This window comes from Pelophylax lessonae (assembly GCF_965119305.1).
Source record: "Pelophylax lessonae genome assembly, chromosome: 7".
Taxonomy (NCBI): Eukaryota; Metazoa; Chordata; class Amphibia; order Anura; family Ranidae; genus Pelophylax; species Pelophylax lessonae.
In genome coordinates, this window is record NC_138774.1 from 33458314 (window position 1) to 33476543 (window position 18230).

The following is an 18230-nucleotide window of genomic DNA, read 5'->3' on the forward strand; positions in this document are numbered from 1 at the left end:
CTTACCATTGTGTGGTAAACATCATCATGCAAATGAGATGTAATTGTGAGATAATAGCAATCATCTCACATAACGCCATGTCTAAACAGGGACGCTAATGATGATGTGTGAGGGAGGCACGCCAGGCCTGCAGCCCATGAGTCACACAGATATTATTATCGCTGTGTAGATTACATCTTGGGAAGAGATGGCATCCTGGGAGATCATCGACTCCGGTTAATATACAATCCCTGGAACACGCGGCATGGCCTCAGTTCTGGAATGGGATCAATATGGACCGTGGAAATCACTGAATATTGGAAAAAAACTCAGTGCTGAGCGTGAATCACTATTTGTGAACATATTACACATTTTTCAAGCCGAGGGTTCAATTTTCCTCTGCAGCCTGGCTGATTTTAGGAAAGCCCCTTTTTGAAGGATTTATTAAAAAGGGTTTTAGATGGTAGCATTGGTGGTTTAAACCCTGAATAAGCAGCGGCTCAATGGCACAGATTCTCCTTGAGTTAAAACTGAACTCCAGCCAGGTATAAAAGACACAAATAAATGCAGCTCTGCCATCATTAATACATTTTTAAATGTCAGAGGCGTAACTAGAACCTTCAGGTCCCCGGTGCAAGAAACCATGAAGGGCCCCCCAGACCCCTGCTGGGGCCCTTCCCTTCAAGCCTGGGGCTCTTCCCACTGATCCTGGGACCCTTTATTACGGTTCCGCAGCTGGACCCTTTCACAAGTTCTGCATTAGGCCCCCTTCCTGCCATCTTGGGGCCTCCCCTCGGTGGTGGAATGCCAGGGCCCGATTGCAAATGTGACCTTTGCGATCCTGGAAGTTCACCCACTGGTGTCAGTAGTTTTTATTTTTTGGTATTTTAATTGTATTATTTTTTATCATTTTATTTTATTTTTTTACAATGTCACTGACTATGACTCTGTCCATTCAGAAAAGGAAGGAGCTGGTAAATTACATATTTACTGATCCTTTCCTGGTTCTCTATTGTGACACATCCCCTGCAGCAGCCGGCAGGAGAGGGGAGGTTGCACAGTGGGGGGGGGGGGGGGGGGGGAACCAGGGGAGCAAACAGGGGCCCAGAGACGGCAGAACACAAGTGAACTGGATAGGAGGGGTGGCGGGGGCAGCATACAGAGGAACCAATCTCCTCCATTTTCCTCCTGCAGCTACAGGAGGAAAAAGGAGGACAGTGATTTCTCTACATGCTGCCCCCGCCGCCCCCCCCCCCTATCCAGGTGTACAGGGGAGCCGCACAGGCCCCCTGGAGTATGGGGCCCGGTTGCATTTGCAACCCCTGTAGTAGTTACGTCCCTGTCCCAGACCCTAATTCCATTGAGAACTTGTGGTCAATCCTCAACGGTGAACAAAAACATCCCACAAATTCTGACAAACTCCAAGCATTGATTATGCAAAAATGGGCTGCCATCAGTCAGGATGTGGCCCAGAAATTCATTGACAGCATGCCAGGGTGAATTAGAGAGATCTTAACCACTTTACGACTGCTCACAGTAATATTACTGCGGCAGAGTGGCTCGTTATCGTCTGACGACGTAGTACTACGTCGTCGGACACTCCCCCTTCTGGGCGGCGCTTGCACGCCGCCGGAGGCTCGCTCCCGCTGTTTTCATTCACAGCGGGAGTCAGGCCAGGGGAGGAGCAGCGGCGATCGCTGCTGCTCTTCCCCGATCGTCGGGGATCGAGTCTGGAGATTCGCCCGCTGTGTGTAAACAGAGCGGGCGGATCTCCATAGTGACAGGGAGTGACAGATCGGACTGTTCAGCATAGCTGGACATCCGATCTGTCCATGACTCACTCAGTCACCCCCCCCCCCCCCACACGTCAGTAAGCACCAGGCATACATTAACCCCTCCCTCTCCAATAAAGTTAACCCCTTCCCTGCCAGTGTCATTTTTACAGTAACAGTGCATATATATAGCACTGATTACTGCAGTAATGTCACTGGTACCCCCAAAAGTGTCAAAAATGTCAGTCAAGGGTCCGATCTGTCCGTCACAATGTCGCAGTCCCGCAAAAAAAATCGCAGATCGCCGCCATTACGCGTTAAAAAAAAAAACACCAAAAATGACAAAAATCTTTCCCTTTGTTAGTAAACGCAATAACTTTTGCGCAAACCAATCAAAATACGCTTATTGCGATTTTTTTTTACCAAACATAGGTAGCAGAAAACAAATTGGCCAAAAATTTTTAAAAAAATTGGTTTTTACATCTTTTTTGGGGGGAATTTCATATAAAAAAATGTTAAAAATATTGTTATTTTTTCAAAATAAACGCTCTTTTTTTGTTTATAGCGCAAAAAGTAAAAATCGCACAGGTGATCAAATACCACCAAAAGAAAGCTCTGTTTGTGGGAAAAAAAGGACGTAACTTTCGTTTGGGTATGGCGTCGCACGACCGCGCAATTGTCAGTTGAAGTCGCACAGCGCCGAATCGCAAAAAGTGGCCTGGACGGAAGACAGCAAAATCCTCCGGTGGTAAAGTGGTTAAATAAGAAAGGTCAACACTGCAAATATTGACTTTTTGCATAAACTTCATGTAATTGTCAATAAAAGCCTTTAAACGTATGAAATGCTTGTAATTATACATCAGTATACCATAGTAACATCTGACAAAAAGATCGAAAAACACTAAAGCAGAAGATTTCATGATAATTAGTATTTGTGTAATTCTCAATACTTTTGGCCGTGGCTGTACACAGCGGGAACTGATCCGTGGGTACCATAGACCCAATGTCCGCCGGCACTCGCCGATCATTAGGCAGAAAGCTAGAACGGCGATCTACCTATGTAAACGAGGCGGATCGCTGTTCTTTCATTGGATAAGGCATCATAATAAACTGTCCTCACAGGGCAGGCAATCTAATGCCTCGTTACCACTGAGTGGTACGGTACGGTTTGGTTCAGTACGGTACGGTTCGGAATGGTACACCTTGCGTTTCCACTGCCAATAGTACCCTTTCATGATAGGCATGGTGTAGCAGGAAAGCTGTGATAGACGATTCTCTGTCAACCAATCAAAGTTCTGCAGAGTGTAGCTCCACCCTGTTGGTATGGTTCTAATGTGCTTGGTACCCCAACGAAAGGGTCCCAAAAAAGTGGTACGGTTCGGAATTAGGGTACCATTCACAATGGAAACGGGAAAAATAGCGTACCGTACCGAACCGAACCGCTCAGTGGAAACGAGCCATAAATGGTCCCTGTGAACCAGGTAGGCTCCCTTGGTATATGCGGATGGAAGGACAGCCCCACATCTGTGGCTAGGTGGGGACCACCCATACTGCCTGCCCCTTGAGGCTACCTGCTTCACTGGGACCATTTAGATCGCCTGCCCTGTGAGGACAGCTTATTATGATGAGGCTGAAATAACTACATGCTACTGAATCCGTGAGTGATGTCCCCACTAATTTAGTGATTGAGTCACCTGCAATCTACTAATACCTTAAGCATAAGTGGAAAATTATGGTGGGTTTATATTGCTATAGCCACTCTAGATTGGAACTGCCTCTACCTACTGGCCATCGGCACCTGCCCTGCGACACATGTGGTTGGCCTGGTCTCTGATGCAGTGGGAATATCGGTCTTTCTGGTCCTGAGAAAGCCTTGCTGTGAAACGCGTCGGCTTGCTGGGGACCCCTAGACCGTGCAACAACAGAGACCATTACCACCTACTGGTAAAGACGTATCGGCACTCCCAGTGGGAGTATTTTTCTACACATGTGTTTGTTGCTTTTTTATCATATGTCTGTTGTGTGATTTTATCATTTTTTTGATTTAATAAATATATTGTTTTTATGAATTAATTGCGTCAGAGTTGTGATCCTCCCTTTTCCATCCGCCTATCAAAGCCCTATCTTTTCTCTTGTGGTGTATTTCTACATTTTTTTATTGGATGTTTATAGCAGAAAGTATTTTTTTTTTTTTTTTCAAAATTATCTTTTTTGTTTATAGCGTGAAAAATAGAAAAAGCGCACAGGTGATCAAATACCACTAAAAGAAAGCTCTATTTGTGGGAAAAAAGGACATAAATTTTATTTGGGAACAGTATCGCACTAACGCGCAATTGCCAGTTAAAGTAACGCAGTGCCGAAAAGCAAAAAATGGCCTGGTTATGAAGGGGGGGGGGGTAAATCTTCTGAAGGTCAAGTGGTTAATTAAACAAGCTGACGTTAGAAGCTGATTGGTTACTATGCACAGCTGCACCAGATTCTCTGTGCTCCAGTTTTAGTAAAATTCCCCCCCAATGTGTCGCTGATCCCTCACCCTCTAAGCTCTGCTTTTGGTTAGATCACAAGTGGCTGATACAAGGCCAAAGGTGCTCACACTTTCATAATTTACAAAAATACACAAGACCGCTTACGGACCGCCCGCCGCAGTTTTATGTCGGTATTTTGACGTTAAATACCGGGGTTATGGCAGTAGATAGCTGCCAAAATACCGGTAGTGTTTTAAATGGTGGGCGGTCCGCTTTACCATAAGGGTGATCCCAGTGGTGGATTCGCCGCGGGATCACCCTTATGGGCGGCGGAAGAGGTGACCCCCTCCCACTGCTTCCCGGTCATTTTCCCAGCTTACCGGACCCGCCGGTAGCGGGGAAAACGATCCGGTCCGCTGTCCCCTCATGCAGGAAATCGAGTGAGGGCAAGATGGCCCCCACTCCACTCTATGGCCTTGGAGGACCGGAGCGACGCCATACGTCGCTTCCTAGCAACGGATTTAAAAAAGCCCTTTTTTTCATCATGAAAAAAAAATACTTTTTTTTTTTTAGTGTAGATGTGAGATCTTTTTGACCCCAGATCTCACATTAAAGAGGACCTGTCCTGCTTAATTCTATTACAAGGGATGTTTGCATTCCTTGTAATAGGAATAAAAGGGATCACAATTAAAAAAAAAAAAAACAGTGTAAAAATAAAAAATAAAAGATAAAACAAATAGGAAAAAAAATAATAATATTAAAGCGCCCCGTCAGCGTTAGCTCACGTGCAGAAGCGAACGCATTTGCAAGTCGCGCCCACATATGTAAACGGTGTTCAAACCACACATGTGAGGTATCGCCACGATAGTTAGAGCGAGAGCAATAAGTTGAGCCCTAGACCTCCTCTGTAACTCTAAGCTGGTAACCTGTAGAAATGTTTAATTGTCGGGGATTTTTAGGTACCAATGTTTGTCGCCATTCCACAAGCGCGTGCAATTTTGAAGCATGACATGTTGGGTATCTATTTACTCAGCGTAACATTATCTTTCACATTATAGAAAAAAAATGGGCTAACTTTACCGTTTTCTTATTTTTTAATTAAAAAAAGTGAATTTATTCCTAAAAAATTGCGTTTGTAAGACCGCTGCGCAAATACGGTGTGATAAAAATAATGTATTCATTTAATGTTCATGATAAAAAATATTGCAACGATCTCCATTTTATTCTCTAGGGTCTCTGCTAAAAAAAAATATATATATAATGTTTGGGGGTCATTTTTTTAGCAAAAAAATATATAATGTTTGGGGGTAATTTTCTAGGAAAAAAAACAGATTTTAACTTGTAAACAACAAGTGTCAGAAAAAGGCTCAGTCCAGAAGTGGCTAATGATGTATAATGATCACAGCGTTGCATTCATTCATGCCTTTTATTTTGGCCTAGAGTTTAGAATTTAAGAATTAAGGCTGCAATTCATAACACACGGGTGAAATTCACAATTTTTGCTCTTGTTTTGACATGTGTGCGTTAACCAGCTTTGCATTCACCGAGTCACTTTTTTGGCTTTATTATTATAAATCTCTAATTCATATGCTAAACATTTCTGCATAAAACAAATATATTAAATATTCACTAAACACATAACAGCGTTTATTGAATTGTAAATTTAGCTCATCCACAGAATTCAATTTAGAACCTCCAGTTGTTATTTTAAAGCTCACTAACAAACTGCACTTAAACCGGAGACGCGCCGCGCTCTGGGAATATTTGTGTCGCGGCGCTCGCCGTTTCACTCCAGAACTTGTTTACATTTCGTCATTTTCTGTTATTTATTAACAGGAAGGAATCTGGAAGCTCCCCAGCCGGGGTTCATTTAATAGGATAATGCATAGAGGAACACTGATGAGCAAAGTACAGAATCCCCAATAGCCAATCAGGGTTTGGTGTAATCAACCCAGGTTTCTCATTGGCTTGTGATTATTGAGCTGTGCATGTAGCATTTATTTAGACTAGAGCAGAGGTTGGCCCAGGGGCCGGATGCGGCCCTTTGCTTGCCTTTATCTCAGGGCACTATTCATTCCACTGATGCAAGACACTGTTCCTCTCAATGACACCAAAAGTGGGGCATAACTCCTTATAACTGATACCAATGATGGGGCACTATTCCTCCCATTAATACCAAAGAGGGGGCACTATTCCTCCCACTGATACCAACAAGGGTACACTATTCCTCCCACTGACACCAACGATGGGGCACTATTTCACCCACTGACATCAATTATGGGGCACAATTCCTCCTACTGACACCACTGATGGGGCACTATTCCTCCCGCTGATACCAACGATGGGGCACTATTCCTTCTACCTTCACCAACGATGAGGCACTATTCCTCCCACTGACACCAATGATGGGGCATTATTTCACCCACTGACACTAACAATGGGGCACAATTCTTCCTACTGACACCAACGATGAGGCAAAATTCCTCCCACTGATACCAACGAGGGGGCACTATTCCTCCCACTGATACCAATGAGGGAACACTATTCCTCCCACAGGCACCAACGATGGGGCACAATTCCTCCCACTGACACCAATGATGGGGCACAATTCCTCCCACTGGCACCAGCGATGGGGCACAATTCCTCCTTCAGACACCAACGAATGGGCACAATTCCTCCTACTGACGCCAACGATGGGGCATTATTCCTCCAACTGACACCAACGATGGGACACTATTCCTCCCACTGACACCAATGATGGGGCACTATTCCTCCCATGGATACCAATGAACCAATGAGGGGGGGGGGGGGGGACTATTCTTCCCACTGATACCAACGAGGGGGTATTATTCCTCCCACTGACATTATCGATGGGGCACTATTCCTCCCACTGATACCAATGTCGGGTTACTATTCCTACCACTGACACCAATGATGAGGCACTATTCCTCCCACTGACACCAATGATGAGGCACTATTCCTCCCACTGACACCAATGATGGGGCACTATTCCTCCCACTGACACCAACCATGGGACACTATTCTTCCCCCTAATGCCAATGATGCACCGTTTACTCTCACTCACATCAGAACAATTTCTACTCCCACTGGCCACAGTCTGGCCCCTCGAAAGTCTGTAGGACAGTAAGCACACTGTAGGGTCACATGACCTCTCACTTCAGCACAGAACATGCACACTCCCATCATAGGTCTGCACACGTCATTCTTACATGTGCTCCCTTCCCCTTTGATTAAAGTGCACATGTGCATCCTATCCCAGATTGAAGGGTGCACACTGAATACCTGGTGCCTAAACAACAAGGCACATGCATGCCCTTCATAGGCTGAAGCATGCTTGCAAGGGTGGTTGCACAGGACCCTGTTAAGCAGTGGAGCCACCCTCATGACAGAACTGGAGAAGAGAGAAATCCCCAAGGCAGAATATCAAAAGAAATATCTCCATACCAAAATTTCCAACTATGTTCCTGTTGAGTGGGAGTTTTAGGTGTTCCTGCCCAACATTGTGTGGTCCTGATCCTCAAGTTGCATATTTTATAATATTAAAAAAAAAGTCCATCAGGCCTTATAATGGGCACAATAGGTGTGCACACCCAGGAACCCAGCACAGGGATGAGGGAAACCCCTCATAATGGGCCCAACAGGTGTATAAACCAGGGACCTCAGTGCAGAGATGGTGGGAACCCTTCATAATGGGCCCAGCAGGGGTACAAACCAGGGATCCCAGTGCAATGATGGTGGGAACCCCTGATAATGGGCCCAGCAGGTGTACAAACCAGGGACCTCAGTTCAGGGATTGTGGGAACCCCTAATAGTGGGCCCAACAGGTGTATAAACCAGGGACCGCCATGCAGAGATGGTAGGAACCCTTCATAATGGGCCCAGTGGGTGTACAAACCAGGGATCTTAGCAAAGAGATGGTGGGAACCCCTCATAATGGGCCCAGCAGGTGTACAAACCAGGGACCTCAGTTCAGGGATTGTGGGAACCCCTAATAGTGGGCCCAACAGGTGTATAAACCAGGGACCGCCATGCAGAGATGGTAGGAACCCCTCATAATGGGCCCTGTGGGTGTACAAACCAGGGATCTCAGCAAAGAGATGGTGGGAACCCCTCATAATGGGCCCAGCAGATGTATAAATAAAGGACCTTAGTGCAGGGATGGTGGGAACCCCTCATAATAGGCAGAGATGGTGGGAACCCCTCATAATAGGCACAGAAAGTGTATAAATCAAAGACCTCAGTGAAGGGATGGTGGGAATCCCTCATAATGATCACAGCAGGTGTAGAAACCAATGATCTTAGTGCAGGGATGGTGGGAACCCCTCATAATGGGCACAATCAGTGTACATACTCAAGGATTTCACCAATACAGTCCACAATAGACAAGAGTCAGGGTTTAACTCTCCAGCATCAATGCACCAACAGGGCTCTTGATCATGTGACCATTGTAACAGCCAATCACAGTGATCACGCAATTGGGACGCCTGCCCTGTCCCCCCAATGTAAAGACCCATTTAAAGGGCCACCAGGACTGTGCAGGAAGGGGTTAATAAAGAATAGCACTGCAGCACCCCAATGCACAAACATTACAAAGGTGGCAGCATAACAGTGTGAACCCAGCCATAGGGGTTTGGGGTAGGTTGACATTTAGGAGACTTCGTCCCCTGAACTCCGAATGCTAAAATGAAAAAGTCTTTTATACAAAATCTCACTGAAAAAATAAAGTCCATAAAGCTGTTGTGCTGACCCCTCTGTGACCCGAATCGCCGGATTATTTTGTTCGCCTTTACCGAGCGCAATTCAATGAAGACTGACCATAAAATTGTCTCTTTGATGTTTCGAAAGCCTTTTTGAAGAACTTTATCGGCAAAAGGTCAAACACAAAGGACGGAGCGCATTAAAGTTTAACAGAGACGAAAACGGCGATCTATAAAAAGCTGCCGGTCCCACACGTGTATAATAACAATCCTCAGCTTGTTGTGGTGGGACCCCCACTGGCTCGCTGAATAATTTAGCGCAGATTCTGCTGGTAGCTTATTTTTATTCAATTGTATAGTTTACGCTGTGTGAGCAATGCGCTCCTACGCCCCTCATTCTCGAAGTGAAAGCCCCCGCTGCAAGCCAAACAGACTCATCGCCACGTAGTTTAAAGGGAAACAAAAGTGTATTTTCAGCGACTACACATTTATGGAACATTCATCCGTTTTGCTTTCTTGCTGTTCCATATTTAATAGAAATCATAAATGCTCCATAAAGCCAGGGTGTATACTGTATAAGGGTGGGGATAGAGGGGTTAAACCCCCCCCCCTCCCAGAGTGGGATGGGAGATGAGACAGTTAGCTTAATAGGGAAACCACCCCCCAGAGTGGGATTGGAGATAAGACAGTTAGCTTCATAGCCAAAACATCCCCGCCCAAGTGGGACGGGAGACAAGACAGTTTGCTTCATAGCCAACCCCCCCCCCCCCCCCCAAAGTGGGATTGGAGAAAAGACAGTTAGCTTCATAGCCAAAACATCCCCCCCCCTAGTGGGATGGGAGAAAAGACAGTTAGCCTCATAGCCAAACCACCCCCCAGAGTGGGATTGGAGATAAGACACTTAGCTTGGGAGATAAGACAGTTAGCTTCATAGCCAAACCCCCCCCCCCTCCCAGAGTGGGATTGGAGAAAAGACAGTTAGCTTCATAGCCAAAACATCCCCCCCAAGTGGGATGGGAGATAAGACAGTTAGCCTCATAGCCAAACCACCCCCCAGAGTGGGATTGGAGATAAGACACTTGCTTCATAGCCAAACCACCCCCCCCCCCTTCCCCAGAGTGGGATTGGAAATAAGACAGGTAGGCCCATAGCCAAAACATCCCCCGCCCAGGTGGGATGGGAGATAAGAAAGTCAGCTTCACAGCCAAACTACCCCCCCCCTTCCCCCCGAGTGGGATTGGAGATAAGACAGTTAGCTTCATAGCCAAACCAATCCCCCCCAGAGTGGAATGGAAGATAAGACCGCTTGGTTCGTAGCCAAACCTCCTCCCCAGGATGGGATTCAAGATAAGACAGTAAGCTTCATAGCCTCTTGCTTTCCATCTGAACAGACCTCAACTGTAGGATTCTTGTACTTACCGTAAAATCCTTTTCTCTGAGTTCATTGACAGGCAGAGCTCCATATTCTGTACCATAGGGTTATGCTGCCCTCTGCAGGAGTAGGACTAGGCAGACAACACAAAAGCTTGGCTACGCCCTGAGGGCCGTCCTCAGCTGGCATAATCCCCCTTTCTGCTTAGAGATACTCAGTTTTGTAACAAGCAGTAACAGAAGCATAAAAACTCCTTAGAAGGGTGGGTCTGTGTCTGTCAATAAACTCAGAGAAAAGGATTTTACGGTGAGTACAAAAATCCTATTTTCTCTTCCGTTCATTGACAGACACAGCTCCAAATTCTTCACCATAGGGATGTCCTAAAACAGTGCCAAACATGAGGGGTGGGAATAACAAACCCAGGGCGAAACACAAGCCAATCCAGGTAATGGTAACCCAACTAGAACAGGAGCAAAAGAACAGGAGCCCAACCTGAAATACACCCTCAAGAGGAAAAAAAATAGACCCTCTAAATCGCAGCCTGCAAAACTTTGTGGCCAAGGATGCATCCGCAGATGCCAAAACATCCACTTTGTAAAACTACGCAACAACGACCAAGTGGCCGCTGTGCACACCTGCCCCAGTGACGCCTAGTGACAGAAGGCCCAAGAGAAGCACTAAATGTCCAAGTAGAATGTGCACAGGGAAGGGGACAACCCTACCCTTAAGTAAATAAGCCTGGGTCGCCGTCTGTCTAATCCATCAGGAAAAGGTATCAGAGGAAGCATGAAGTCCCTTCTGTGGCCCGTCCGTAATCTCAAAGAGCGACTCTGACCTCCGAAAGGATTCAGTAGCTGCCAAATAGACCCAAATAGCTTGAACAACAACCAAAGTTTGCAAAGCAAATTCCTATGGATGAGCCAGCCTGGGGCACAAGGACGGCATCACAATGTCCTCATTCAAATGGAAATCAGAGACAACCTTCGGGAGGAATGACGGCCGTGGTCGCAGGACCACCTTATCCATGTGAACCACTAGATAGGGAGAACGACAAGACAAAGCCGCCAACTCCAACACCCTGTGAGCAGAGGTGATATCCACCAAAAAGCCACCTTTTGTGACAGTGTAAGTAAAGGAATCTCTCGGATGTTTTCAAAGGGAGGTTTTTGAAGAACCGACAGAACCAGGTTCAAATCCCACAGTGGCAGAGGAAAACATACAGTTGCTAGAAGATATCCACAGGAAAAAAACAGGAAGAAATCCAAAAACAAACATCAAAAAATAGACAAAAATGCCAGGACCTAGAGCCAGTGCTGTACCTTGGCCTAGGCCAACAAGGCCCAGGCCTAGGGCAGCACTTTGCCGGGGGGGCAGCAAAAAAGCTGCACCCCACATGGAAAAAAAATAGCCTCCTCCTGGCTCCCACACGAAAAGGGTCCCCACCGGCTTGCACTACACTTTTAGTATAGTGCCAGTCCTATGGGGCAAATTAGTCTGGCACACCCATAAAGCAGTCACACTGCTACCTGCTGGTACTGATGGGCACTAGTAGGCTTCACTGATGGCCGCTGATGAGGTGGAACTGATAAGCTGCACTGATGGGCAGTAATGAGGCTGCACTGATGGGCACTGATAAGGCGGCACTGATGAGGCTGGACTGATGGGCACTGATAGACTGGTTGTGGTCTGTGGTTTACAGATGACAGGGCGGGTCATAAACAGCAAGGGGTGTGGCCTTTACAGGAAGATGTGGGTCATATTTAAATTAGGGGCTGCACAAGTTTAATCAGGCCTAGGCCAGCACAAAACCTAAATACACCGCTGCCTAGAGCCCGGCAGGGAAACTAGGTCCTGCTCCTGAACTAGGCAAAAAAACTGAGTATCTCTAAGCAGAGAGGGATTATGCCAGCTGAGAACTGCCCTCGGGGCATAGCCAAGCTTTTGTGTTGTCTGCCTAGTTCTACTCCTGCAGAGGGCAGCATAACCCCATGGTACAGAATATGGAGCTGTGTCCGTCAATGAACAAAAGCGAAATGGTCATTATTTATGGCTGCAACTCAGGTCCCAGATCCTGCATATGTAATAGGCATTAATATGTAATATAGACTGAAAACCGAAAGTTTGACAAAGTAGCCTGAGTGCTCCGAAACGCAGAGCCACACGCCTTGGTAGCAGGTCCTCCTCTGATGTGACGTCATTTCAGCTTCCATGTTTACCGATGGTTATGGTGCTTCCTGGTCTGGATTCTGAGCGGCTTTCCCCATTGCAGACGTCTGCCGAATGCCTCTACTTCGCATGTTCCCACCACCTTGGGAACATTCTATTTGATGAACTCATTGTCATGGTACCATGTAAGTTGGCAATTGTCTTTGATTTAATAGAGTACACTAATGTGGCACTTAAGTGGCGCCCCCCTTGTGTTTTGTACATACACATTCAAGTTGCACAAGGGTTCTAAAGCAGTAACATGCACTGATATCACTTACCTTAAAGCACAACTCTGGGCTAGCATATGTTTAAAGATGTGGTTAAAATGAAAAGGCAGCTCAGACTCCAATACTCATTAAGGGCTCTATCCGGGCAGCAGTGGTGTATTTTGGTTTTGTGCTGCCCTAGGCAAGACTAAAATTGGACACCCCCCTCCCATGTAAATTTGGCCTACTCCTTTTTTGACGGATGTGACTTCTCCAAAATCGAAGGACTACAAGTCCCAGCATCAACCCCTGAGATCTCACGGGGGGGGGGCTGAGAGGGTGAGGGAGGGAGAGAGGGGGTGGGTGAGGGAGGGAGAGAGAGGGGGTGGGTGAGGGAGGGAGAGAGGGGGGGTGGGTGAGGGAGGGAGGGAGAGAGAGGGGGGATGAAAGAGAGAGGGGGTGAGAGAGGGGATGAAAGAGAGAGGGGGGTGAGAGAGAGAGGGGGATCAACGAGAAAGAGAGATAGAGGGGGGATGAGAGAAAGGGAGGGATTAGAGAGAGGGGGGTGAGAGAGAGGGGGAGAGAGAGAGAGGGGGGTGAGAGTGAGAGGGATGAGAGAGACAGAGAGGGGAGAAAGAGGAGGGGTGAGAGAGAGGCAGCTCTAGCAACCAGTGGCCACAAGAGTCTCAGGTGGAGGGATGGTGGCTTTTTTGCTGCCCTCCTGCAAAGCGCCGCCCTAGGCCTGGGCCTTGTTGGCCTAGGCCAAAATACAGCACTGCCGGGTAGTTAGCTTTGGCCACAAGATGTCCTCAAATATCCTGGTTGATTGATGCCCAGTGTCATTCAACCCAGATGACTGAGGTGATACAGTGAGTGCAGGGTGTCATGGACCTGCCTCCTGAAGTGGTGGAACCACAGCATCCTTTACTCCACTCTGCCATGCCACTGAAAAGATGGACAGGACCCTGCATGTCATATGACCATCCTGAAGACATCTGGAAAAGGAAAGTATGAAGCAAAATAAAGCATAATTTAATAAAGTATGCTAAAAGGGCACCCAGTGATCCTAAAGGTCTAAGTTCATGCACTTTCTGTTTTAGGGTGACAACGCTCTGATCCTGTAGCCCAATTGTATTACTGTGTTGTCACCCTTTCACATGGGCTTCCAATGGAGGCTGCAATTGACTGTTTCAAAACTCATTGCACAGATGTGGTCAACAGTTGTCATCATCAGGAAAACCTCAGGGAAATGCCATGCAGCTATCACTGTAGTGCATGCAGACAAGAAATGGCTGCAAAGAGGCTACAGGGGATCGGCAATACTGTAATGTAAGAAAGGGTAAAAGATGAGAAAACAGTGTTTTATTTGCAAAAAACATGGTATTTGTTTATGATGCACAGTGCTTTAGCAAATTAAATGTCATTCAGGGTGTACTGCATAGATAATAATGACAGTATGGCCCACAGTTGTAGCACTTAATAGAGGGAAGGGTATTTAGAATGATCAGGTGAATCTGGCTAGCCACAGCTGAACTGGACCAGGGTACTGATGTGTGACAGGACTGTCTTTCTTCTGCTCCTACAGGGCACACTCAAGGGGCTCCTCCATAGATCGGCCAATGGACCATCTTACAGCTCTCACAGCATTTTAATATAGACAGCATGTGCCTATTGTCATATCCTGGAGGTCTACTTAATCATCTTCGGAAGCACATCCACTGATTGACATTGTCCATCCAGTTTCCATAAGTCTAAGGCCACCTTGACTGGATCAGCACTCATTAAAGACTAAATTAGATTTAGGTGGACTTGTCCTCCAAAGCATTGGTTTCACAGCCCTATGGATTTAAAGAGAAAGCAATGCCAGGTCCAACATAGTAAAATGGATAGACGGGTTCGGAGAACTCCTCAGTGAAAGTGTGGAGGAGCCTGTAACTGTCCACATCATAAAAGGACACCTTCCTTTTGTCATAGTCCAGATAAGTCCCAACTCTTTGTATCCGCCCAGGTTCAAATGCAATGCGCACTGGTGGGGTGTACAGAGCATAGTAACCTTCTGTTGTCCCTCTAATGGCCCATATTAAAGCTTCAGGACACTCTCTTTGACCTCCGGTCCTCCTCACCGACGTGCTGGCTATCCCAAGAGACCAGAACTCTCCGCTCTTCTCCAAAATCTCTGTCTCCCAATAGTGGGTGCCTGACCGGAATGAGGTCTGACCAAGGACACAGGGCTCAGTGTCAAACCTCTCTGAGTTTTGGGGGACATCTTGGACCACATCTGTGGTTGAAATAGTGCGACTGTCCGGAGAGACCAGAAGGCCGCAATAAGCGGTAGAAGGATCAAACAAAATGGATTCTGAAAGAAACATTTAATTAAAAAATGTTTGTTAAATATTTCTATTATTACAGGACATTTAGACATTTTCAGTACATTTTCCAAAATAAAATGTTACAATCAAATCTCCCATTCCATTCAAAATTTAGACTTAATTGAAGTGATTGTAGCCGTATTAGGGCAATTGCAACAAGAAAACTTGATGACTAGTCACCACTTTGTTAAGCGACATAAAGTAGAAGTTCATCCTAATACTAAAATCTCTAAACCTACTTGCATCCACAATCTAACACTATAGGGGTAGGTTTGATACCAGCGCTATGGAGTTTCAGTACATTGATTGGACTGGAATTAGTATGATCAATGTGATGTAAGCTGCCTCCAACCTACCTCTGAGGTAGTGTGAAATGAAAAAGTGCGGGGGTGTTGGTAATGGCGCTATCACATTTAACGATAAAAAGTGTGTTATGTGATGTGCGTATTGGTGAAAATAAAATATATAAAACCATACGTCTTTAAGAAAGTGCATATAGTGCATATAGTGCTTTTAGTAACCAATGTACTATCGCCACTTAAATGCAAAGTGCTAAGTGCCAATAACCTTAAAACCATCAATAAAGTACATAAATTGTGTTCAGTAAAACCATATCATATTGCCAACATAGATACAAAGTGCTAAGTGCTAGTTCGTGCACCTATGTAGTATTGCATCAAGTGCTCGATTGTGTGCCTTTAAATACACATTGCGCCTGTGGATCTCCACCAGGTACAAACAATGCTTACCGCACACTTTATGGCAGATGATTCAGGTTTCTTCAGTTGCTGAAACAGAAAATAGCCTCCATTGCGTAGTATATGGTAACCAAATCAAAGCAAGTTAGCATCCACTCACAGTTAGGGAGTTCACTTTCAGTGTATGGTGTCCGCCGGGCTGCTTCCGCGTTCCACCGGTCCGAACCACCAATACCGTAAGTGAGGTACTGATGTAATAAGCTACGACCTACGCGTTTCATCACTGCGTCGTCATCACGCTCCAGATGACGTCGTAGTGACAAAACGCATAGGGCGTGGCTTATTACGTCAGCACGTCACTTCCTGTAATGGTGGTTCGGACCAGTGGAACGCGGAAGCAGCCCGGCGGACACCATACACTGAAAGTGAACTCCCTAACTGTGAGTGGATGCTAACTTGCTTTGATTTGGTTACCATATACTACGCAATGGAGGCTATTTTCTGTTTCAGCAACTGAAGAAACCTGAATCATCTGCCATAAAGTGTGCGGTAAGCATTGTTTGTACCTGGTGGAGATCCACAGGCGCAATGTGTATTTAAAGGCACACAATCGAGCACTTGGTGCAATACTACATAGGTGCACGAACTAGCACTTAGCACTTTGTATCTATGTTGGCAATATGATATGGTTTTACTGAACACAATTTATGCACTTTATTGATGGTTTTAAGGTTATTGGCACTTAGCACTTTGCATTTAAGTGGCGATAGTACATTGGTTACTAAAAGCACTATATGCACTATATGCACTTTCTTAAAGACGTATGGTTTTATATATTTTATTTTCACCAATACGCACATCACACACTTTTTATCGTTATATGTGAAAGCGCCATTACCAACACCCCCGCACTTTTTCACAATCTAACACTAACCTATCTAGCCAATGGTGTATTTTGGTTTTGTGCTGCCCTAGGCAAGACTAAAGTTAGGTGTCCCCCCCCCCCCTTCCGACTCCTATGTCAATTTGCCTAACTCCTTCCTTTTTAAGGGATGTGACTCCGTCCAAAATTGAAGGACTCCAAGTCCCAGCATGAACCCCTGAGATCTCACGAGAGGGGGGGTAAGAGAGGGTGGGAGAGAGAGAGGGGGGGTGGGTGAGGGAGGGAGAGAGAGGGGGATGAGAGAGGGAAAGGGGGGTGGGTGAGGGAGTGAGAGAGAGGGGGGGAGAGAAAGAGAGGAGGGGTTGAGAGAGGGGGGTGTGAGAGAGAAGGGGGGTGTGAGAGAGAGAGGGGGTGTGAGAGAGTTTAAAGAAAGGAGGTGGGAGAGGCGGCTCCAGCAACCAGTGGCCAAAAGAGTCTCAGGTGGAGGGGGCGGCTTTTTTGCTGCCCCCCTATAAAGTGCCGCCCTAGGCCTGGGCCTTGTTGGCCTAGGCCAAAATACAGCACTGTATCTAGCCCTGGAAAGAACAAATCGCTATACATACCTTTTCTGAAGCCGATCCGGTCTGGTCTCATGCTGAGCTGTCAGCGGCGGCATCTCTGTGTGGGCGGGTGCAGAGGAGGCAGCGGACAACGGAAGCCCCTGTCACGCCCCTGGTCAGTGAGCCTGACGTGTAGAGTAGAGCCTCTCGTACAGCACTGGCTCGGGGGTTACTGATATGGAGACAGCAGCCACAAGAGCACCGAGACGTAGGAGTGCCTGTAATCAATCCAGTAATCCACGTGGCAGCAATCCGCTGGAGGATGTGCAGCAATCAGGCTGGTGGTAGATAAGCTGGCACAGAGCTTGGCAGACTGAAGAAGCAGCTGAAGCAGACTGGATGTGCAGATGCAGAGTCAGACGAGCCGGGTCGGTAACATTCAGGTAAATTGAGAAAAGACAGTAGGCAGAAGAAGAATCCAAAAACAAGCTGAGGTCGGGGTATTAAGCAGACATACGTAAGTAAGGAGTAAGCCGGATCAGAATCAGAGGTCAGCACAGGAAACAGGATTAACACACAGAAGCTGCAGACCAAACAGCAAGAAGCCTCGGACGTCCGGGATTCTCCTTCCTGGTTGGCTGAGACACAGCAGCTGCGCCATTGGCTCCCACTGCAGTCAATCAAAGTCAGTTAGCCAATCAGGAGAGAGAGGGTGCGGCTGAACCACAGCTCCATTTCTGAATGGACACACAGAGCTGTGGCTCGGCTCAGGTGCCCCCCATAGCAAGCTGCTTGCTGTGAGGGGACTCGACAGGAGGGAGGGACCCCCGAGAAGAGGAGGATCCGGGCCACTCTTTGCAAAACCAACTGTATAACATACTCAATTTTAATAGAAAAAAAAATGATACTTAAGTATCACTTTAAGCCAAAATTAACGTGATATTAAAGGCAATTAAAAAGAAAAATAACAAACATGTCATACTTACCTTCTCTGTGAAGTTGTTTTGCACAGAGCAGCCCC

The 18230-nt window shown here is 46.5% G+C and overlaps 1 protein-coding gene across 1 annotated transcript in view; it reads right to left on the minus strand.

Annotated features, from left to right (window-relative positions):
• Positions 1-14064: 14064 nt before the first annotated feature.
• Positions 14065-18230, minus strand: part of LOC309560026 (butyrophilin subfamily 1 member A1-like) — an 86892-nt gene continuing 82726 nt past the window's right edge. The window contains exon 8 of the mRNA XM_082263525.1: positions 14065-15076. Within this exon, the coding sequence (XP_082119651.1) occupies positions 14559-15076 (518 nt within the window). The 3' untranslated portion in view covers positions 14065-14558. The remainder of the gene's footprint in view (positions 15077-18230) is intronic.